This window comes from Athalia rosae, chromosome 5 (assembly GCF_917208135.1).
Source record: "Athalia rosae chromosome 5, iyAthRosa1.1, whole genome shotgun sequence".
NCBI lineage: Eukaryota > Metazoa > Arthropoda > Insecta > Hymenoptera > Athaliidae > Athalia > Athalia rosae.
In genome coordinates, this window is record NC_064030.1 from 6,986,376 (window position 1) to 7,002,901 (window position 16,526).

The window sequence follows — 16,526 nt, forward strand, 5'->3', positions numbered from 1 at the left end:
TCCAGAAGTTGGATAGTGGCTGGCCTCATCCCCCGGTTCCGCCGCTATAAATCGCGCAAAGGTCAGAAGAGTTCAGACGCGGGACAACTGCACGGGGGGAATGTCCTGAGTTTTCGGGGGTTGGGAATGGTCGGTGGCTGTCTAGCCAAGGGGAGTAGTCTGGTGGTTCTCGAGGCTCTGGCCGTCCCGGTGGTTCTGGTACTGCAGGTTCAAGGACACCTGCAGGGTCGATACTCCCACTCTCGTTAACAACAGCGCGGCGCGACCCGCGACGCCGAGAAACTATTGAAAGCGGTTATTTGAAATCGTCGAGTCGAGCTAATACGGTAATAAAAATTGTTTACGTTTACCTAGGAGCTTTCACGAATAAGAAAATCTGTCTGATTTTCTGATGTGGTCGACCCTTAAGTTTTTTTTATTCTGCTTTTGAGACTCGATTCTATGCGGAGAGAAGCAAGTCTGCCGCAAAAGACGATTCGTACTGCGATGTGCGGCAAGAAATATTCAATTATCTTGAAAGAACAAGAAAAATCTTGGCCATACACCAGCGCCCACACAACGAGATGGAAATTGAAAAATGCTGGAAACAATTGGAAACTAATACCAGAAAAAGTGCCCTCCTCTTTTTCAGGAACTCTTCTCACCCAATATTAGGCTGTCCAAAGCTCAAAGTATACCCTGAAAATTGATGGATTTGAGTTAGAGTCGTAGACTTTACAATAAAATAACGTTTTCCCCTTGTTTAAGATTCCGTATTGTTCGTATTTCTATTTGTTAACAAACAAACCCAAAATTAGGCTGGATACGAAGATAAATCTGTTGATTTTTTTCGGATCCTTTCGATTGACCGCTAACAGTTTCTACAAATACATATAAAAGAGAAGAGGAAAAAAAATCAAACGGAGAAATTTCTCCCATGGGAAAAGAGCTCTGCAGAAATATCGCATTTACGGATGCGTAAAAAAGTTTGGTAACCAATATCTAAAATTGAAAATTATACATAAACCCGCAGGATCATATTGATAAATTGACAAATACCATATTGTTACTACGCCCGTGGGTCTTTGAACACAAATCTCCATTGTTTTCGAATACGTAACTAACAATTTAAGATCGAGTAGCCAAAAGTTTGACAGCAGACGTATTTCATCATTTATGTATTGGTGTTGTGTCTACCGAACTTGCCAAAACTTATGAATCCCAAAAAGACATAAATATAAATTCCCCCGATCACACTGAAAATAATAAAAAGTAAATTTATAGAAAGTAATGTACATGTACACGTACCAGGTGTTAGAAAATCATAGTGACGACAAAAAATTTGACTCCAAATTTCAACTGGATCGAGATCCATTTCTACGGGCTTATATTCTAGGAAATCTTCAACGATCTCAAATTATTAAATCAATCATTTGGCGAAACGATGATACATAAGATTCCATGACACTCTGTAAATCAACCCGCTTATGAATACATGATGAAATATCGCTGTTGTTCGGCCAGTTTCTATTATTTTATCATTTATTAAACGCGTTTGCGAAGCTTTTCAACTTTTTCAAATTAATACGTCCGCGGGCGATCATGTCGTTTATATGCTAATCTTGAACTCTGCAGGTAAAAAGCTTTTAAATTTCACCGGAATTACCAGCGATATTATTTTATCATCGATGTAGTTCCTAACTCGATAACGATAAGAGAGGATGATTGTTTTCACTGTAAGCATATTCGGGCTTCGACGTAGTACCTATGTGAACTGAATTGATAAGGACCCAATTCCATTCAATTGTTCGACAACTTGCAGATTGTCCAACAGAGCAAGACTGAATTGTATGAACACAAAGGAGGATGAAAAGAGAATGGCCTATTTCGAAAAGTGAACAAAAGCTAACGGCCTCCTCCAAGTCCGTGTCCTGCATAACAGACGAAAGGTATTCGAATTTTCACAAACGAATTTAGGGCTTTATTCTTTTCTAATTTTTGTAAAAACAAAATCCAAAATGTTTCGAGCATTTATTAGCGACCTGAAATATTGCCCGTTTTTCTTCTATGCACACTTCCTGTGTGCAAACGGCTATTACTTGCGACAGAATTATTATTAGTAAAAACACAGTAATCTGATTCAAGATAAATAATAAAATGCGAGTGGGCAAAGCTACGCTTATCAGATATTATACACACATAATATTTGCGGCAACCCACTGCATAATTAACCGGTTATTTGATGTTACCCCTGGTTATACCTAGGTAACTGGTCGGTGGTGTTGACGCTTCGGTATTATACCGTAGTAAAAATGTTTACTCTGGCAAGATAAATCGTTCAGTTGCAAAGTGTTAATATTATTTTTTATACAAAATAACGTGACAAATTTGAATAACAAAAAAAAAAAACACCGCGGGATACTCGTAATTGGAAAAAGAACGGCCGTAGAAGCAAATTGTCCGTAAAAACATGTCCTCTGTAATATCGCGTATACATGCAAATTCGTTCTGCAGTACGGAGATGACCTGAAAAAAATACTACCCTGGTTGAATTCCCAGTTTATAAAGCTATATTTTCACTCAAATTATAGATTTTGGGCAGCCATTTTGGCAGTAAAATTTTCGGGTTTGGGTCGAAAATAATTCCAACTAATAAAATCATTTCAAAGAAGTTGTATTCCGGTATAAAAATATTTATTCACGATTCAGCGAACAAGACATGAAATCGTGGAAATTGCACATTAATTATTTACATATATGGTTTTTAAATTTTAAGCAAGATTCCTATAGGTGTGTTCAGTTAATCTTGATGGGACAATCTGATAGGTAATATCCAATCGATTATCAAAATATATATCATACATCAGAATGTAGAATCACATGATTTCGAAAAATAACTTCAATTCATATACTTAAACTATTTCCTATGGTATACATATGTACATACAAGTGGTTTCCTAATTCCAAAACATTTATAGTAGGTACTTGGAATTACAGTAACACCAATTTTCACTTTATTTTACTGGATCTAGTTAGTTCGTCTTCAATTGGTTTTCTAGGGCTAAAAAAATATTGAACGTTGTCGCACAGCGCTGCTCCCAATCACAGAAGCACCTTTCAAAATAATCACAGGCTGCACGCACTACCCCAAATCTTGTTAAATGTTTTAGAACACATCCCAGATGTTCAGTATTAGTAGTAGTAATATTAGAATATAAATGACCTTGTATGTGGATCACATCATCAGGTATAAAATGATGTCATACAGATTATATTTTACACTAAAACTACATACTTGCATTGAAGTGCTTGCAAATATCCTCGACAATCGGACGGTTCTATGGATTTTAATGACAATTTTATTCATTTATAAAGTCCTTGCCTTGATTTAAATTTCACTGAATTCATGAAGTTAGGCACTGCGGTAAAGAAACAGCTTCGTAGCGAAATTTTCATTAATCAATATTCAAATGTAACCGGAAATTTTGTTAGCTGCGAAATCTATGTGCATACAATTTTACCTACCTAGACTGAGACAGTTATGTTTAGTTTCTATTATTACCGCATGTCTATACAAAGAATGTTTGATGCTTATATGATTTGCCAATCGACGAACATTTGTATAAATTATACCTATGAAAGTTGCATTTACATTCCGTTGTACGCAGGGCCGCCGCCACCTTCTGGAACTACCCAGTTGATATTTTGCGTTGGATCCTTAATGTCACACGTCTTGCAGTGTATACAATTTTGTGCATTAATTTGTAACCTTTGTCCAGATCCGTCTTCAAGAGGAACGTACTCATAGACACCTGACGAAAAAAATTCCAATCAATAGTCTACAGAATTTGTCAAGAAACTGCCGAGAACTAATTTTTTAATACGTAAGAGCCACTTACCAGCTGGGCAAAATCTGCCTTCTGGTCCATCGTACACAGCTAAATTATGTTTGACCGGTACAGTATCGTCTTTGAGAGTGAGATGTGCCGGTTGATCACCCTCATGATTTGTACCGGTAAGAGCAACCGAAGATAACAAATCAAAGGAAATTTCGTTATCTGGTTTCGGATATTCAATTGGAGTACTCTCAGATGCAGATTTGAGTCTTGTATAGTCTGGAGCTGAAATTATTAGGTATTGGATGATTAACCTTACGAGCATACTAATTGTTACTTCGACCACGGGAGTAAATATTGATTCAATCTTTACCTCCATGAGATAGTGTCCATGGTTCCCTCCCACCAAGTAGAATAGAAATACCCGAATATGCAACGCCACCATAAAGCCCCAATGGGGAGTGGAAACTTGGTCTGCAATTTCTAACAGCTTTCAATTCCTTGTAGATCCAACTACTGTTAATTTTATCCGTGTAACTCTTTGGTTCTAGACCCTGCGTCGGTGAAGTGTTTGTCTCAGCGTCGACAATTGCTTCTATCACGCTTTCGGCAGCTAACATACCACTCTTCATGGCATTATGAGTACCTTTGATTTTAGGAACATTCAAGAAGCCAGCTGTACAGCCAACCAAACAACCTCCAGGAAATTGTAGCTTAGGAATGGCCTGTAGGCCACCCTCAACCAACGCTCTGGCTCCATACGCTATTCTGTGAACGAAAAACACGTTATTGATGTCGCCGTTGGATGTAGCATTGCTAATGAGAAATGTAGAGAGGAATAATAACTTGACATGTCTCACCTTTTTCCTCCTTCAAAGGTCGGTTTAACAGACGGATGGTGTTTAAATCTTTGGAATTCTTTGAATGGACTCAAATATGGATTGCTATAATCTAATCCAACTACAAAACCAACTGCAACTAATGGAGTTTCCTCCTTCAAGTGATACAAAAATGACCCGCCGTAAGTATTCTTGTCCAATGGCCAGCCAATGGTGTGTTCAACTGCTCCTGGCCTGTGTTTGGCAGCATCGATTTCCCAAATCTAGAACAATGATGTTGAAAACTTGATATCAACTGCTCGATCTTAGTCACTTATAATTCATAGTAGAACTCACCTCTTTGAGTCCAATCCCATAGGTCTGTGGCTCACATTTTTCTCGAAGGTTGAATTTCTTGAACAATTGTTTGGCCAAATGGCCATGGCACCCTTCAGCAAAGATAGTACACTTGGCATGAAGTTCCATACCCCTTTCGAACGTTTCTTTGGGCGAACCATCTTTGGCAATACCAACATCATTAGTAGCCACACCTTTTACTGAGCCATCTTCGTTATAAAGTATTTCAGCTGCTGCATAACCAGGATATAATTCAACTCCAGCTGCCTCAGCCTGCTCACCAAGCCAAGCGACAACGTGTCCCAACCTATTTTTGGTACATGATTAATTCAACACTTGCGAGATTTTGCTGGATTTTCTATGTCAATTATATTTTCTTCTCATAAAGTTAAAATATTCTTAGAATTCACATACCTGACGACGTAATTTCCATGATTGTCCATGGGCATCCCTTTTAAAACAGGTATTGGAATTCGCCCTTTTTCTGTCAAGAATCCAAACTTATCTTGTGTAACTGGTGTAGTCAGAGGAGCACCCAATTCCTTCCAATTGGGAAATAGTTCATTCAAAGCAATTGGATCTATGCAAGCACCACTAAGAATATGTCCCCCAATGGCTGATGCCTTTTCTACTAGCGTTACACGTAACTCTTTTCCATGCTGTTCAGCTAATTGTCGCGCTCGAATAGCTGCAGACATTCCTGCAGGACCACCGCCCACTATCAAGATATCTGTTTCATCGACATACCTTTCCATGTTGACATCTGGAAAGATATAATATAAAGTAAAACAGAGAATTGGTTACACAATTACAAGTATCAAGTTGTTACAGGTAATGCAATAAATCAACTCAGTTGTACCTTTCCATCGTGAATCTGTTTCTCTGGGTATCACTGTATAGTGGGTGGTTATTTTTGGAAGAGACGCATCTGAGAAGGACCTCTGACATGCTCGATGTAGCCTCTGTACTGTAATAAAATGAGGTCGATTTTCATAAGCAATGCACATCTAAAGAATATGTTTTCCATGGGAATATAAAAAATGGTGTAAGAGAAACTTTAGATCAGATAAGAATGGTGAAATAATTATCCATTTCAATTGAGGACAATATAAAACATGTGAACTTTGTAATTGAAACAATTATTGAAGGAGCAAAGTCCACAAGTATTGTGTTCATGATGAACAGCTACCCAAATAGTGTTCTTCATCTGATTGAAAACTGTAAATTGTAAATCTATAAAAATTACTATTATTCAACAAAGGCATATACAATTACACAATTCTTCGTTACATAATTTGCATATGTATATAATTCAGCAAATCCAATGAGGTGCTATTAACGATATAAAACACGATGATGAATTATGCAAGTTCAACGTCAAAGACATTGTGAAACTTTTTGATAAAATTAGAGATAAGGTATGTTATGTAGAGAATTATTGTAGAATTTCGCACTTTTGATACTCACTAAATTTCGACGTATTGTGAATTGTCGTGGCCATGATCACGCACTGGTAATACACAACTATCAATTAATTCAATTGCCAGACAGTCGAGACTGCTTACAACTCACAAATTCACAATCTAGGTTGGTCACGTATTTTCTCACTCTACTGCACTCTCCGCTTATTTAGCTTAGGGATCCTTCAATAAGCTCTCTACTTACCTAGAGATGATTGGTAAGCCAGTCACTCACCCCCCAGCTCATCGTAGTTCAGTGGAAAAAAAATAGATGCTGACAATTAAATTATCAACTGTAGGTGTGCTAAAAAACATAGTCACTTTTTGCTTATACCGATCGAAATACAGAAAACTGTATTATTAACAATACAGGTCCGTTCATACGGTTCTTCGTGAATTTAAAGCCATTACTTTGCCCACTTTTAAGTTAATAGATTTGGAAGCTGAAAAAACCCTTTTTCTGTGCAAAATTCTAGTACAAATTCCAATAAGTCATGTGCAGTAACCGGATTTGTACCCTTACCCTTATATTTCACATACACTGCATCGCAAGTTATACTTTTTAGGACTGCAAATAAATACATTGATATCGATTGAATGTTTTAAAAGCAAAGAAAAATGTTTGCCCTGAAGTTTTTTGTCTCAACTCTGGGTCTTGAGGAATGAGGATTTGCATGGAATTATTGAAAATTGGAATCATCATTGAAAATCGTTGCTATCAAGAAAGCCTGATCGTTTTCAGCTTCTCGAGGGTTTCATAAAAATAAAACCAAAATCAAATAACGTAGAATGCCACAAATACGCGCATGTGCGACTCCCCCATTTCACCATGATTTCCTCGTTATCTTTTGTAGTGGGAGAATCGACATAGTCCAGGTGTACAGGTGTAACGATATGAATCGGCGAGGGTCACCTAGTAGGGCGGTGCGCGTGTACCGCGATGCTGTGCAGTGTTTACGAGGTTCTTTTAACTTACCTGGAATTAATCTGCATCGTTAATTTTGGGTGTAACCTGGTGGCTAAAGCCGCGCTACCACCTGGTGCAGGTTCGTAAATAAATAGCAAGTAGTTAAATTGAAGTTTCACTCTTAAATCGTATCTAGAGGTAGATTAAAAAGGGTGGTGCTTGTGCAGGTGGTGCTTGTGCAAATCGAATAGGCAACTATTTTGGTCAATCGCATTTTCTTTTAGGTATTGCGTCTCACCTACATTTTTAATTTCAATAATTATACTACGAGGTTTACCTCGTCGTTCAAATTCGGCGCAAATACTTACGCCGAATTCGAAAAGAATCCAGAATTCAAAAATTCGGATCTCGCAGACAATCAAAAGGGGTACTGGTCATCAAAAAAATACGAAACTACAGGTGTCTATATTCGACGCGCAAAATCCGTGAGGGAACCAAGGACATTATCTTTTTGTATCGTTTATTTATAGGAGGGTCCATGCTGCATCCGCAAATTTGATGTGCATGGCACAACTTTGCATGTGCAGCCCGTTGCGTCGCTATGCTTCACGTTCGTGCATCCCTATCTACTTCAAAATAGCTATTAGACTTGGAACAATCGCTAATGTCTAGTATGATTGCATCGAAAAATTCGTCTAAGAAATATTCTTCATCCCTCGTAAATGCCATTGTTCCACCTCCACCCTATAACGACCACTCTACGGTATAATTCATATGGCGGTACTAATAGAGAAACTCAAAACGCAATACGTTTCCTTGGGCTCTTTTCTATGAAACTTGTTCATCGGGAAGCAAAGGAAGCAAATAGCTTCTACGTATAATAGCTCGATATTGTTATCTATAGCTTTGAGCTTGCGAACTTGCTCCATCAGCGTAGAAGTAAGGAGTTAAAATAAGGATTTGAGGTGACAACGAACAGGTGTAGAGACGATCAATGGGAGCGTGGGACTTCGTTCGAACAATTATAGATTCGTTCAAAGGTCGTATAGTGATCTATGGATTTTATAATTCGTTGATAGACGATATAGGAGGAAGTCATCCAATGTGTCTGGCACATTTTTCCTTGTTTAATATGTAGCCTGAATGTTCGAATTTCGAGGGTGCATTTTATCAAGAAATCAAATCAGTTAAATTGCTTGACACAGAGTTCGTATAAGAATGACGATTACGAGGAAATTAACTAGAGGGTTGATGGCAATGGAAGAACCCTACCAACGCATTCACCATAGGAACTCACTTTTCTCATCGATCCAACACCGCCATCGCGAGCTAAAAATACCTACGGTGTGTTTCATATTTTCCAATAGCATCTGATGGCTTTCCCCAATACGTATGTCCCACGACAACATACCTAATATTTTCGTGTAATGAGAATTCCTCATTTTTTTACCAGTAATTTTATTGAAAGTTTTAATGAAACGTGTAACCGCAAATTCGCAATGGCACAACGATTTGTCACAACGATATCCCCGAACCGGAAACGTAGGTGATGCGTGGAATTGGGTCGGCCCGGCGTCGATAATAATTGACAAGTCCGATGCATCGTCGTCGTCATGTGCCTAATTCACAATCAGAAGAATTAAAAAAAAAAAAATTCGTTCGAAAATCGTACGAACGAGTGAACTTTTGAATTTTGTACTTGTATAACGCATGGGAATTTCTCCTACTCGATGACATCAATTTTTATTCCTATATATGTATCAGTCACTTCACTGCACTGCAGTCAATGCTCAAAACCCTCTACAAGTTGTCCCTAATAACGTAGTTGTTTCCGGTGTTCAGTGGAGCATTGATATGACGTAGCGAATGCCCATTATAGAAATGTATATTGCGCTGCATACCTCAAATATTGCGGCAATTCTTTTTTCATAGTGTCAGATTGATTATCGCGATTTCATTACGTGTACAAAGTCGTCTAATTTCTAAAAACGGATGCGAAAAAACAAAGAGAAAGAAAGTTGGCAATGAAAGCGTTAAAATATTATTCACAATTGAAAGACCAGATGGTAAAAACCGGCGCGGCTCATATTCAAATATCTAATTAAACAATAAAAGACTTCCGTGTTTCTATAACACCACACGTAGTTAAGTATTTCGAGCAATGTGCGATAACATGTTCGCGTGCTTCCTATGCGCTTCAAAGTTCTACGTGATTTCAACGCTCATTATTAGTTCACCTCACTTCTGGTTAGTTTAATACATAGTTTGTGAAAAAATTATTTTTTATGGTCCTCAGATCCCGGATTTGAGAATTTAGTCACGTTTTCCTGCAACGATGTTCTACACGCATGTGACTCGCTTATTCTATGGAATGCTGTGCACCCGTATCTCCACTCGAACTTTCGCATTTCTCTCCTTTTCTTTCTCGTTTTCTTACGGATATCCGCAGTCGAAATAAAAACTGGAGATAAATCGGTGATCGCAGTTGGTCACGTGATCGCGTGAACATTGATAAGCGTGACGCTTTGCACACGCGTCTTTCAAATTATTCAACATTTCCATAGGGTTTAAGTAACACAGGGATGATCAATTGTACCGGAAAGGGTTGCGGCTCGTGACTGGTACCTTCCATATTAAATAATATACGATCCCAATTACGCGTTTTTTTTTTCCTCGGCTCCGATCGATCAGCCCTTCGATCGATGAAGAATTTTACTTTTCAGAGGACGAGGTGGTGGTAATCGAACACCTTCCGGGCCGTCGTGTTCATCTGCAAGACTTCTTTTGGACCGGAGCGGACGACGCACCGCCATGGTTGGACCCCGATCAGACTTTAACTCTGTACGAACCTCGGACCGTGCACCATACCGCGACAGTTTATCTACCTGGCGATGGAAAAGACGGAGGCGACGACCTCCCATGTCCAAATTGCATAGATCCGACACCGACACTTCCCGACATCGATCCGGATATCGGTATTCTGATCGGCGACGACCCGGGACCACGGTATAATGATTATGAATATTCATCCGCGTTTGATTGAGAGATAATATTCAAGGAATGTTCTCGCTTTCGTGATTTAGGGAAGCAGCAATAAACCATCTTCCCATTAAAAGAAAAAAAATAAATAATCAAAACTGATCCCACCTCATAATTGTTGAGGGTTCTCTCGACTGGACAAAAAAAAAAAAAGATAATGGGAGACGCGATTATTTTTTTGAATTGAATTGCTATCCAGGTACTGGCTGCTGACTGTTCTCCGAGCTGGAGAGACAGTTCCTCCGAGGGTTGAACTTCGTTTGGCCAGACTTTACAGGGCGGCGTTTTCTAGACAGCAAAGAAAACATCTCGGTCTGTTATCTACCGCGGCTCGGATCAGAAGAGCTGCCTGGCGAAAAGCGCGTCAAGATAGTCGACGGAAAAGAGATAGCCAAATACCAGTGAGTGGAAAAATCGTTGAGAATTTTCCGAAGCCACAGAAATAGGAAACATAATAATTAGTTGTTCAGCAATTTCTTCTTTATTCCATTATTATTATCGTGTTCTTGCGTGCCACTCGATTCCCCGCTAGCAGACAGTGACCTATCGATTGCATTGCACGTGCTGCTCGCAGAGGGTGGACGCACGTTGTCTCATGAATATGTTTTAAAATCAAGTATCAGAATTACGAATGATATTTGGTAACTTCTTGAATAAATTTCCCATTTAGTTGTTCACTTGATTTTTCTCATTTGTTTCGGTATCGATTCCGATGCACGTAACTTTGATGCAAGAAATTTGATCAGATCGCTTCATTGCATTTTCAGTATTGAAAGTCGATCCTTTTTCTCTTCTTGTATTAACAGGCTTCGGACACGGAGTCTCAGATAATAAGTCCGGTCTTGTCGGAGTCTGGATCAGATCCCGAAGGATCAACGCAGCGTAATTTCACGATATCGCCTGAAATTGTAAAAGTCAAACACATGCGAGCTGTGAAAATTGTCAGAAATCACGTTGGTCATGAAACAGCGAAAGATATTTCCTCCTCTGACGAGGTGGTCCCGAATAAGAACGACGATATTCCATCAACGATGAAATTCGACCAAGCCAACGGAAGTCTCATTCATCAACCGAATGATCAAAAGTCACCCAACGGCTCAACTACAAATATCGAAAAAGTTTATAATTATCACGGCAGAACATCGAAGCCGTTACACTCGTTGTTAGCAATGACGAATGATTTATTAGAAGAGACCAACTCGTCAGAGCCGTTCAACGCCACCCGAGAAAAACTTCGTGCCTTAGAAGTTGGGAAAGTTCAAATAAGAATGCAGAATACAAGCCTCACCGAAGACGGTGCCACGAGACTCATTTACACCGTACATATTGGTGGCGAACCGGTACCAGCGGCTAGTGCAGCTCGTGATATGGCTTTGCTTTCCGAACAGGAAGTTGCCCTCGAATTGGGGGCTCCAGTCATCATTCAGAGCGAGCGTAAGTTGTACGGAAAAATTGTTTCTTTTGTAGACGATTTTCGTTTGTACGGATGATTTTCTTTTCAGCTTATCTGAAAGAAAGTCGACCCCTCGCTTTGTCGCGAAGAAGAGACGCCTGGGTTATGATTAGTGCGGCTGCAGCCGGGCTGATGCTCCTGATTTTCGTTATCGTTGGCTTGATACTCGCGGCGAAACGGAAAAAAGCTCATAGTGCCGTTGCTGCACCTCCACCACAGAGTGTATTGAGACGTCAAAAGGAATACGCGTCAGATACACCTGGCCTCGACAATACGTGTTACACGTCAGAAACGGAACCACGGGTACTCCAAATATTTCACACGAATCCAAGCACTTTCTTCCTAAAAAAACTTCGTCACAGCACTTTCGTCAATTGGAGTTATCGAATGAGCTGGAAATTCTTCTTTCTGGAACACTCACTTATTCTTCTACATGCACGTAGACGTAGTCGCTGGCGATAAAAACCGATCAATGAACAACAATGCCACTGTAGAGTACCACGTATTACAAAAGCCGTTGGAGTTAATTTGGCCTTCAACGTATTTTATACCACTTGGCTCACCATCGGTGGTTTACTTAAATTGCACTTATGAGACACGATAATATAGAGCAGTATGAAAGTTTCACAGCAATCGTCGGCATTCCTTTACGTAAACTATAGATTCGATACGGTGAGTATTCCGCGCTGCTATATTTTCTGAAATATTGATTGTTCGAGTTACTTATGAATTTTTATTCGTTGAATCATAAAATGCAGTTGGGAAATCCCTGTAGTTATATTCGCGTGGGGAATGATAATTACTTGAGGGTTTCAGTTATGGAATTTCTGTATAATAATAATAAACCCCCTCCGACGAGTAATTTGGAAACAGTATACGGATGGGCGTATCGTTGCACCCTAATTACGAGTGAGACGAATCAAACAAGCCAATTCAAACAATTCAGGAAGTAAAATTTATACATGTATCATGTCGAAGACAAACAAATTTCTGATTCCACGACAATATCGATTATAACAAGTCCCCTCTGCTCGCATAAAATATGACCGAATAAAAGACGACCCTCGTTTGGTATCCTCTCAGACCGAAGGTACCAGCCGAAGAGTCAGCCCAGAAAGTCAACAGAGATCACCTTTCACGCCGGAAACGCCGGCTAGCGTTGTTCCTGACCCTAAAGAAGATATTAGCGAAGATGAGGAAGAACTAAATAGAGCGAGATCATCGACTCCTTGGGGTGCTCAGGATTACGCAACGTTTTCAAAGACAGCGAAGTAGATCTTTTCTCAAATTTAAATATCTCAACTAACATGTAGTTTGTTTGATAAATTTGTTGGTTTTACATTTTTCTCTGGGTTTTTATCGTAGAACTGGTCGTCGAAAAGTTGCTCGCACAGATGCAGTTGACCCTCCTCGAACACCAGATTCCATCGACGTTGCCGACCCTCTGACGACGATAGAGAATGGTCTGACACCGAAAAAAATAATTTCTATGGAGGATCCGACGACGTCTCCACATTCCTATTTGTCGATGCCATCTTGCAAACAATTTCCGAAAATTCGAAGTGTTGAACCACTGTCCAGAGTTCTCGAGCCAATTTTAGTAAGGAGTTTTGTCAAAACTTCATAATTCGTCCATGCCGATACAAACTTCATTGAATTTACAGGTAAGACACTTGGATTTGGAGTTGGATTCCCCGGAAATGTCCAGAAAAGGTGATGATTTCGAAAGGGATACTAACCAAACCTATTTAATAAGGACTTCGAGTGTTATTAATGATCCGGGAGTAGTTGGTCCCATAGTCTGGGACCTCAGAAGACAAAGAGCAGTTGAAGGTAAGCTGGTCAACATAGTTGGTCAATAGGGTGGTCTCCGCTTAGTGAGAGTCCAATGTTTTGCTCTGTAATTGTTTTTTTTTTCGTTCTGGAAAGGAATATAAAAAATGTGTGAATCTTTTTTTCCTACGTTTTTTTTTTTGAATTACAAAATGTCATTGGCTTTCGAAATGAGGACCACCCTATTGGTGAGGTAAGTCTCGACTTCGGTGTCATCGCAAGGACTTTCAGCTTCCAAGCTACACTGAAGTTGAGCCTCAGGTTGATTCCAGTAAAATCAAGGCTATCGTTCAACTTCCTCAATACCATCCCTCAAAAGATGTTACCTCCTTTCAGAAACAACGTGTTCCGAAACAGACTTGGAAAGGCTTCCGACGTCTACTGGCCCCGTGGGTCGAGCCAGAAGGCGTCTCCACGAACTCCTCGAGGACTCTTTCAGCCTGTTTGGCAGCAGGGATTCCAAGCCGAAAGATTTCACGCCGCAAAGACCACCCGCGGGATTACCATCGCCGGAGTACATCAAAATGCCATCGGAAAATAGGGGAAAATCGGCCACAGTCAGGTACCGCCAGAAAAGCTATAGCTATTCTGAATACAAAAAACTATCCTGCCAATTCATATTTATAGATTCCGATATGCTGAAGGAAATCAATAAATGTTCATCAATTTGGAAATACTGATTTCAGCCCCGTTGCGACTCCAGAATCCGAAACGAAAACGAGACCGAGAACGTCTCTGCCTAGGAGGGGGTTGGCGGAGGATATACCAGAGACAGGGATATCGGGTCCGCATCCTCGTGGGGCCTGGGGATCAAGGCCTCTCAGTGCCGGTCCATTCCACAGGCCTAACTTACCGGAAGTAGACACGGTACGTGTTCTCGCCGATTCAAGATTACCTCCGGAAGACCCAGCGGTTCCTTTGATTGCGGCGATAAAAAAAGAACTCGAAAAATTTACACCAACTTCAAGTTGATCTCTTTGTACCCATAATCATTATTCCATTGCATTGAAATCAATAATCATCAATTTAAATGAATAAAAAAAAAATCACGACGCTCTCGTCTGCAGTAGACTTTAGAATTTGATATATTATTAGCATGTGTGAATGAGATTCGCGTTATTGCGTGTCGACTGATTGATTTTCCACTACGATTATATTTTCTGTTATCGTTGTATTACCCTGTCATTGATAGAAATTTCAGAGTTTATCATTGGTCACTGTATATACTCAATTTATTGATTTCAATTCCGTTGATTGTTAATCTTATTGATATCGTTCGTATATTCTATAGTATAACTTGATATTGTTCTAATTCGAAAATCACTCGACGTTAAACATTTTTTTTTTTGCTGGGCTTAAGTTATTAACATACATAGCTCTTGTTTACGAAATGGTTGTCTTCGTTCTCCAGTAATGAATGGTGAATATTATAATATGCGTTCTAAGTATTATTATATCGTACAATATACGTAAAACACACTTGATAGAGAAAATTGATATTAGGAGTCTTTTATTCGAATACATACACTTTTTTCATAGTTTTTATTCCAGCAAGAGGCCGAATCATTCTAATTCTTGAGTCCGCCTACTACGATGAGGAAAATCTTTGCAAGTTTATCCACCCAGCTTGACCCGTACGTTTGATAACTTCTCTTCAAAGTTTGGTAAACAAAACCAATGATGTAATCGTTGATAATAGCTATAAAAATTAGAAAGTACCAAAGTTGACCGTATATAATTTCATAAATAAAATTCTGGTATCAACTTACCAGAATAAATGCGGTAACAAAATTTGTGATACGATAAACTTTCCCAAAATAAGAGATCACGATCAATATCGGGGTCAAGCATCCATTTATGTGAGTATTGGATGGAGTCGGTGCATAAACGCAAGTTGAATAACTACGGAAATAAATGAGATTGAAATAATTTTATGTTTGAATATCAAAATCATACATGCATATTATATGCAAAATCATGCATGCACATTCCATCAAAATGGCTACACACCCAATATTTTTGAAGAAAGCAAATCTCATTCTACTGTTCGAACAACACGATGCAGGTAGATTGCATCTGTAAGAGCCCAAGAAATCTTCAGCGGAGGTATTAATCTTGGGATTTTTTTCATCCACCTTTTGACACCAATCCAAATATCCTCTCACCCCGCAACACTTGAACTATATTAATTGACCTTATATTAGTATGGATTCGAAAAAGGATTAACCCAAGTGCTATTGGTATCTATAAATTTAATTATATTGTGAACATACATACAGCGTAATGCAGATAATCCCAACCGTTCATGGCTGCGATTCCAGATCGAACCTTAATTGGAAGCATTTGAACTTCCGCTTCTGCTTCGACCTTCAACTGAGTCGCACTTTGTAAGAATGCTAATGCCACCAAAACTGCAGCCATTACTAAAGTGCAACCCGCATGCTGCATAAATGTAAACGGGTAATATTGTGTATATTCATTATATTCAATAGAGCATGATAGAGCATCATCATCTGATTATACTTGCAGCAGCAATTCTTTTAGGTCCGCTTCGTACGAGGCATAGCCCGCTGATTGCGATCGCCAGAAGAAATAAAGCCACTCCAAAAAGAGATATTAACGACAAAGTGTACACCCGATAATCAACGATGACCAAAGCCAATTCTTCGTGGACACAGAGTGCAGTTGCCAAGCCCAGATGCACGAACCCTATTACCTTATGTGAAGTTGAAAAAAAATGGAACAAAATAGTGACTATCAGCACACCGAATAGATTTGTCCGATGTTTCCAGGGAAAAGTACTATTCTAATTTCAGAAGAAATTTTAAATAGTCTCGCTCGGTG

The 16,526-nt window shown here is 39.4% G+C and overlaps 3 protein-coding genes across 4 annotated transcripts; 1 reads left to right on the plus strand and 2 right to left on the minus strand.

Moving 5' to 3' along the window:
• Positions 1–2,637: 2,637 nt before the first annotated feature.
• Positions 2,638–6,647, minus strand: LOC105685012 (electron transfer flavoprotein-ubiquinone oxidoreductase, mitochondrial). The gene is made up of 8 exons (XM_012398798.3): positions 6,458–6,647; positions 5,850–5,957; positions 5,405–5,753; positions 4,991–5,297; positions 4,676–4,917; positions 4,189–4,583; positions 3,879–4,100; positions 2,638–3,791 (listed from the first exon to the last, which is right to left on the minus strand). Exons 1-8 carry the CDS (start codon positions 6,489–6,491, stop codon positions 3,628–3,630), a joined length of 1,821 nt encoding a protein of 606 aa, XP_012254221.2. The 5' UTR covers positions 6,492–6,647; the 3' UTR covers positions 2,638–3,627.
• Positions 6,648–7,309: 662 nt separating this feature from the next.
• Positions 7,310–15,981, plus strand: LOC105685007. Of its 2 annotated transcripts, none has more exons than XM_020851817.2 (10): positions 7,310–7,496; positions 10,081–10,363; positions 10,596–10,797; positions 11,203–11,830; positions 11,899–12,152; positions 12,933–13,120; positions 13,215–13,449; positions 13,514–13,682; positions 14,002–14,244; positions 14,369–15,981. In XM_020851817.2, the coding sequence occupies exons 1-10, from the start codon at positions 7,391–7,393 to the stop codon at positions 14,542–14,544; spliced, it is 2,484 nt and encodes an 827-aa protein (XP_020707476.2). In that variant the 5' UTR covers positions 7,310–7,390; the 3' UTR covers positions 14,545–15,981. The 2 variants fall into 2 exon arrangements, with proteins under 2 accessions (XP_020707476.2, XP_020707475.2); XM_020851816.2 differs by having other exon boundaries at positions 7,311–7,496; positions 14,019–14,244.
• LOC105685014 lies at positions 15,253–16,130 on the minus strand. The gene is made up of 4 exons (XM_012398800.3): positions 15,960–16,130; positions 15,693–15,862; positions 15,452–15,584; positions 15,253–15,381 (listed from the first exon to the last, which is right to left on the minus strand). Exons 1-4 carry the CDS (start codon positions 16,128–16,130, stop codon positions 15,337–15,339), a joined length of 519 nt encoding a protein of 172 aa, XP_012254223.3. The 3' UTR covers positions 15,253–15,336.
• Positions 16,131–16,526: the final 396 nt, after the last annotated feature.